Genomic DNA, 7,285 nt, shown 5'->3' on the forward strand with positions numbered 1-7,285 from the left:
GCAGGTTTCCAGTGTCAAACTCGACTCCGTGTCCAGGAGAGGAATTTAACACAAGAGGAACAAGAAACCAAACACTAGTGTATTCCTTTGGACACACTGGGCATTTTTTAAAGGACTGATCGTTTCCAGAACAGCTGCGATCTCCCTGGATATTCTCTGATTGCATTAAAAACTCGCTGCAGAGATGGATGGGGCGTCTGATCAGCCCCGCTGGATGCATCACCACGCCGTGCTGAACGGACAACACCCCGATGCGCATCATCCTGGCCTGGGGCACAACTACATGGAGCCCACGGCGCAGCTCCTGCCTCCGGACGAGGTGGACGTTTTCTTTAATCATCTGGACTCGCAAGGGAACCCTTATTACCACAATCCTGCCAGGGCCAGGGTGTCCTACAGCCAAGCGCACGGTAAGATAAGTAGATGGGTCTGTTTACTTTCCAACACAAGCATCTAAAATAACAATAATATCAATCATTTGTTGTTTGAATGGTCTGAAGTTTGGTTGCAATTTTTCTGTTTTTAAAAAGGTAAAGATAAGCAATGTTTTTGGGTGGCTTGGCATCACTTGGATTTAATGTATCCTATTTTTGTTTATTGATATTTCTTTCTAGTGACACATTTTATACTATTTAATCGGTGTTTATTTGTGAGACTAGATCAGATGCAGAATTAATTATTTTATGTCTCGTTTAAGTGACAGAATATAGTTAAACCTATTTATTTGTCATTTTATTTATTTAATTAATTGTTTTAGGGAAATATAACAATTTAGATACAAGTTTTAGTAAAGCAAATGAATCCAACTGACTGAATGTATTGCTTATTTTTTGCATCCAAACTTCGCCCGGTAGTTTTGTTTGGCCTTTGTCGCGCTTTCTATAATATTTATCTGCTGTTATTTCACAGCTCGTCTGACTGGAACTCAAGTCTGCCGGCCTCATGTCCTCCACAGTCCGGGGATATCCTGGCTGGACGGAGGGAAAGCTGCCCTGTCGGCGCATCACCACAACGCATGGGCCGTCAGTCCCTTCACCAAGCCCAGCCTGCACCATCCTGGTTCTGCATCCCCCGGCGCTCTCTCTGCCGTTTACCCATGCGCCAGCAGCAACTCAAACACGGTCTCCGCGTCCTCGTTAACGCCGCCATCCCACTCCGGCTCCCACCTGTACCCCTTTCCTCCCACACCGCCCAAAGACATGTCACCAGATCCCGGGGCCGCGTCTCCGTCCTCCGCAGCAACCAGAATGGACGAGAAAGAATCTATCAAATACCAGGTATCGTTACCGGAGGGCATGAAGATGGAGGGCTCCAGTTCGCTGCGAAGCAGCCTGGCCTCAATGAGCGCCCAAACCCCCTCCACGCACCACCCCATACCGACGTACGCCCCTTACTCTCTCCCGGCGGCCCACGACTACGGCAGCAGTCCGTTCCACCCAGGCAGCCTGCTGGGATCATTGCCCAGCTTCACCTCCAAGAACAAAAGCAAGACACGGTCCTGCACCGGTGAGTTCACTGCAAACACGCGAGATTAGTCCCAAACTAAAGCAAAGGAAATGAAATCTGAAGCCAGTATTTGGACGTAGAGACAGCCTGTGGTTTATACAGCGATCTTATCACTGGTCTTCTGGTTTTGATCTACAGAGAGTCAGTGTCAATTTAACAAAACTAAACCTACAGAGAATCACTTTCCAGCAATAACAAAGTAACTGCATGTTTTATTAAAGCGCCATCATCTGCGCAGTTGTAATGTCTGCGTCTCTGTGGCACAGAGGCAGGTAGGCTGTTTGTTAACCTGCAGGACAGGTTGGCTTCGTTTGTCTCATGTTTGTAAATAGAATATTGTTTTTATTTTTATTTTATTTTAAGTCACTTTATTTGCAGTGATTAGTTTATTCTTTCGCCAGTGATGAACAACAGACCAATCTTTAGTCACATAAACATGTAATTATTAGGGTTGAATAATAATAATAATAATAATAATACAAATAAGACGTTTATTTACAAGATATACCTACCAAGACCTTAACTGTATATATTTTTAGATTTACAAATGCAGCCTGCCAGGTATCTCTCATTTAGACTGTAACATTCAGAGATAAGAATGGACATAATTCCACATTGCATTAAACACAGCTGTTTGGTTTGAGCATCAGCACTTTCGAAACTGTGTTAGAATAACTTTCCTAATAAATAAATAAATAAATAAATAAACCTTTTATTTAATAATATTAGTGGCCTGAGGCATTCCTGTATAAATGTTCAACAGTCAACAGAGTGTGTGTGTAATCTCTTTGTGTGAACAGTGTAATTGTGCCTGAGCTGGCTGCAGCAGCACAGTGAACTGGATCCAGGTCTGAGGTGTGAAAGGAAGATCTGCAAGCTCACAGAGCCAAAACCTCAGTATCCAGGCGAGGAGTGGCTTCTCTGTTACATAAGACATCCAGACATTGTCCTGATTGCTATTTGATTACAACCTGAAAAGCTTCACACATGATCATGTTCATTAGAGATCATAATGCAGACTTAAAATCAATGTTTCTAATAAAACAGGCTGTAATATTAGTTTAATAATACTTTCTTATGTTCTTATTCCAGTTAGTTAAAACTAAAATGTCTTAGAACAATAGTGTCCAAAATATTCAAGAGATTATTTTAATAGATTGGTGATAAATGTCTCTCTTTGTATTTACATAAAAAAAAAAGAAAATGTTGAAATGAGAACATTTGGGTTAAAACACAGATGAGGTTAGTGGTGTAGCAAATGTCTTCACTTGGTGATTTCTTTTTCTTCTTCTTTGTTTTGCTTCTGTTAATGTAAACTTTAAAAGATTCAGTTTATTTTCCAGTCTGCCTAAAATCTAGAAGCCTCGGAGTCTGGGGCTGCAAAAACAATCAGCTTTCATCTTTATATGAATGTGTTGTTGGTTAATCTGCACATGGCTGTAATATTTGCTGGATCCCTCAATCATCTTATCTTTAAATGCACAATGTGCTGAATTTGCTTTGTCTCAGAGGGCCGTGAGTGTGTAAACTGTGGAGCGACATCTACGCCCCTATGGAGACGTGACACCACTGGACACTACCTGTGCAATGCCTGTGGCCTGTATCACAAGATGAACGGCCAGAACAGACCACTCATCAAACCCAAACGCAGGCTGGTGAGTCCCCTCCGCTGGAAATGACTTGTGTGTTTTGAAGGGTAGTAAATAAAAGAGTGTAAGGTGAAGGGTGAGGGCGGGGAGGGTACAATTCCAGGAAAGTTATATTTTCCTAATCGGTTTCCAGGAATTGTGTTTACGGCTCACCTCTTGCTCCTTCAGTTCAGACTGTTAGTAGAGTGGGGCCATTTATGTTGTTGCTGTTATCATTATTATAGCTATTTCTGATACGGTCATTGATAGCAGGGCAAGTGTGGCATCTTCTGAAAAAAAAAAAACAACAACAAAAAAAAAAAAAACACAGTTCCTCACTGACACCTCACACGCCACAAATGGTGTCATGTTTTCAGCTGATCTTAGGAGACACAAATATTGAGGCTTTGGTTTTGACATAGCCTGTTGTCTGGGCAACAGATTGTCACTATTTTGCCTATAGTTAAAACTTTTTCATTAGTTTATGTTTCCACCCCAAACAGGCTGTAGGATCAACTATTCCAGTGGTTTGAGTTTTTTTTTTTTTTTTTTTTTTTAAAGTCAGACAAACTGGCAAACACCATTGTGTTGTGTGAAAGGAGTTGTGGCACAAAACACTGCAAACAGAGTTGTGTTTTGGGGTGAAAAAAAAAAGAAAAAAAAAAGAAAAGAAAAAAGGCATTTTGGGAATGTATTGTTTTAAAGACAGCATAAACAAAAGAGCATTTTGACAAGCTGTCAAACATTTTCTATCAAATATCAGCACAGATACTTGGAAAAAGACAACATTGACCTTAATATCACCTCCACCCTACTTACAGCTGTTTAAATACATTAAGCCACTTCTCAGTAATGTGGAGATTAAATTAGGTTTATACTAAATGCTGTAAAGCAAGTTTAAGATTTCTATTTTTAAACTTTAGGCTCATATTTAGATTTTTTTTAAGGTTGTTGCAGAAAGAGATGAGAAAAGAAGTCAAGTTTTGAGGCCAAAACACACATATTTTAATTTAAAAATAACACAAAATCACTGTCAGTATTTTTTCTAATAATGCTGCTTTTTTAAAATGAGGAAAGTTTTCATTTAAACCAGAGAAACCAGTAGCATTTTAATCTCATCCAAACGCAACATTTACTTCCCTGCAGGAAATTCTAGAGACAAGTTGGAGCTGTGAAAGACTGAGTGCGCAGCTCTGACACTGTAACTCACGTATTACCAGCTTTATTTTCTCTAAAATGAACACATGCACTAATAAACGTTTGTGGATGTGGACTATTGTCGCCCCAAAAGACCAAATCTGTTAAATATAAACGCCGAAATAGCAGCAGGAAAACAACTGTCTGTTTCAAACAAATCATACCAACATACCTTTAACACAGTCTATGAACGCGTATACGGTCATATATCAGGTCTGGCTTCCGAGCAGCTCGACTGGAGCTCGCAGCGCTCCACAGCGCGTCTTGCGCACAGCGGCAGCAGCCTTCCAGTTGTTTCCTATCCGGATGTCTGACCGCTCCAGATAAAGCAACAAGACCAGCCTGCTTGCTTCCTCCTGCGGCCTCCCAACTACAGGCCCAGAACTCGCTTTCTAGTGGTCAAGCTTTCCGTCCACCACAGACAGGAGAGCAGCACAGCGAGCGTAAAGCTCCAAGTGGGACGGCCATACTCTGATTTATTTATTCCACAGCGCATTGCTGAGAGAGATTTAGTTTGAATGTTCTTTGCTGAAAAGAAAAAAAAAAAAAAAATCACAAAGCTTTTAAACGCACAATGACTCACAGCCTGATGGGATCATTTGTGTTTTTGACGTCGTAAAGGTGATCCGATTGTCTTGGGCCCCATCGATTTGTCATTGAATTCCGTTTATTGACTCCAAATTTATTTATTTATTTTTATTTATTTATTTAATTTAATGTCTTTTGGTCCTTTTTTGGACACTAATTCCACCTATCTCAGCGTTAGGAAGGTAATATGAGTGTATTGAGCGCTGAATATGAACTGATCGCAGTGATGCTGCTCGTCATATTTAGTGCGCGCGCTCTGCCATGATCACTTCTCACAACTGTTTAAATTAGTACAGAAAATTGTGCCAATTCATTTTGTTTTACACTAAGATAAATTATTACATTTTCTGTTTCTCCCAAACTGTCTTTTGGCTCGCCTGTTTGTGCTGCAGAGTTCTAATGAAAGCTTCATCCTCATTGTTCCGCAGTCTGCTGCCAGACGAGCCGGCACCTGTTGTGCAAACTGTCAGACGACCACCACCACACTCTGGCGGCGCAATGCAAATGGAGACCCGGTGTGCAACGCCTGCGGCCTCTACTATAAACTGCATAATGTAAGTCTCAGACCACTGATCCCCACTGTGGGTCCAGTAAAGGACAAAGTAGATGAGAAGTAAACTGAAAGGTTGCTGATTATTAAGTATTAGGAGAGGCATGAAAGGAGGAGAGGATAAGAGAAGGACAGAGAGGGAGAATGAAGGTTTTCTCCTCTCTGCCAGTGCACTCCTTGGTGTTTTCTTTCTTTGTGCTTCATTGTTTCCATGGTGGGCGTAATCCCCTTGAGGGTCACAATGGCGGGACTGTTGTTGAGTGGGTCTGCCACAAGGCCAACCTACATATGAATAGTATTAAGGCTAGAAGCATCAACCATAGCACCAGAAGTGGATATTTGAAAAAGCAACATTAACTGATTAAATGATCAAGTATCAATATAATTAAAGCATGCACAGAACCAGATTAATCTTTAAAGAATACATATGCTTTTTTTATTTTTTTTTAATTTTTTATTATTATTTTTTTTTACAAGTTGTTAGTTTCCTAAAGGTCCCTAGTGATATATCTGTGGCATGCTTTGATCAAAACACCAGAGAGTGTCTATCAACCCACTTTTCAGCTGTGTCTTTGAATCTCTGCTTAGCAACTGGTTTTAAGTGGAGTTATAGTGAGCCACTCGACTCTACTCTTTTCTACTGTGGGCCTCATTTCAGATGATAGTTTGCACAACCATGCAAAAGGAAAAAAAAAAAGACACAAATTACTCTCAGAAATCCCAGATACTATGTGAGAAAACATACACTATATTACCCAAGAGCTCACACTAGAACACATAAACACAGCAAGCTGATGTAAGATTTCTTTACTGGTAATCTCTTTTAAAATACTTTAATTTCCTTGTATGGACTGATAGTACTGAATAAGAGCTGCTACTCCAAACTGTTTCCATGTTTATTGGGATTATAGGCTCCTATATGAGCTTGTCCATCTCTAATGATGTTGCATTTAATAACAGATGAAAATTCAGAATTAAAACAGAGACAACTGAAGGAATTTACCAACAATAAATTTTACTGCCAGGATCTTGGATAAGGTTTATTATTTCCAAATTTTAAGTTCGCAAATGTAACGCATATGTAAAATCATTTGTCATTCTTTGTCCAGAGGAACACTGGACAAGCCAACCTGTCCAAGTGTCCCCTCAAAAGCGCTCAAACACAGAAGAGTGACGTGCTCTATGATGATAATAAACATGTACACTGTGATAAACTGCATAGATTATTCGACTTCTCTCATGCATGTGCATTAATCCATAAATAGATTTTTTTTTGTAAACAAACTGAGAGTCAGTGCCATTTATCCTACAAGCCAAATATTGTGAATGGGTAGAGTGTTGCAGACAAAGAAAAGACAAATCTGGATTTCCTTCATTACAATGACAAGATGAGTTACGCACTGAGTAGTCAAAATGGAGACATGGCTTGTCACAAACATATTTTGGTTTAGGTATGAAAATGTCTTAATAAGGGTTTGGAAATATTTGTGATAAACTCAACTGCTTTCATGCATGGATTTTTAGAAATTTAGGAACAAAAAAATACAATTTTTAATCATAATTAACTTTTTTATTTGATTTATTTTGATCTTTTCTACAAAAATATCAATACAATATTATCATATTAATGTAATTTTATAAAAACATAGTTGTATCATTTTCTTTTTCTGCATATCATGAAACAAACTTAGTATTTCTATTCTATTCTATTCTATTCTATTCTATTCTATTCTACAGTCATTTAGCAGACGCTTTTATCCAAAGCGACTTACATATGAGTGAGACAACACAAGCACGAAATAGCATTTACAATGTA

The 7,285-nt window shown here is 39.4% G+C and overlaps 1 protein-coding gene across 2 annotated transcripts in view; it reads left to right on the forward strand.

Annotated features, from left to right (window-relative positions):
* Nucleotides 1-184: 184 nt before the first annotated feature.
* Nucleotides 185-7,285, forward strand: part of gata2b (GATA binding protein 2b) — a gene marked incomplete at both ends in the record, with an annotated part of 7,577 nt that continues 476 nt past the window's right edge. Inside the window, 4 exons of one of the 2 annotated variants that reach the window (XM_079241896.1) lie at nucleotides 185-410; nucleotides 910-1,506; nucleotides 3,016-3,161; nucleotides 5,348-5,473. In XM_079241896.1, coding sequence (XP_079098022.1) covers nucleotides 185-410; nucleotides 910-1,506; nucleotides 3,016-3,161; nucleotides 5,348-5,473 — 1,095 coding nt within the window. The remainder of the gene's footprint in view (nucleotides 411-909; nucleotides 1,507-3,015; nucleotides 3,162-5,347; nucleotides 5,474-7,285) is intronic. The other variant, XM_079241897.1, reaches the window with a different exon arrangement.

The sequence above is a fragment of the Telmatherina bonti genome, assembly GCF_933228915.1.
Source record: "Telmatherina bonti genome assembly, chromosome: 6".
Taxonomy (NCBI): domain Eukaryota; kingdom Metazoa; phylum Chordata; class Actinopteri; order Atheriniformes; family Telmatherinidae; genus Telmatherina; species Telmatherina bonti.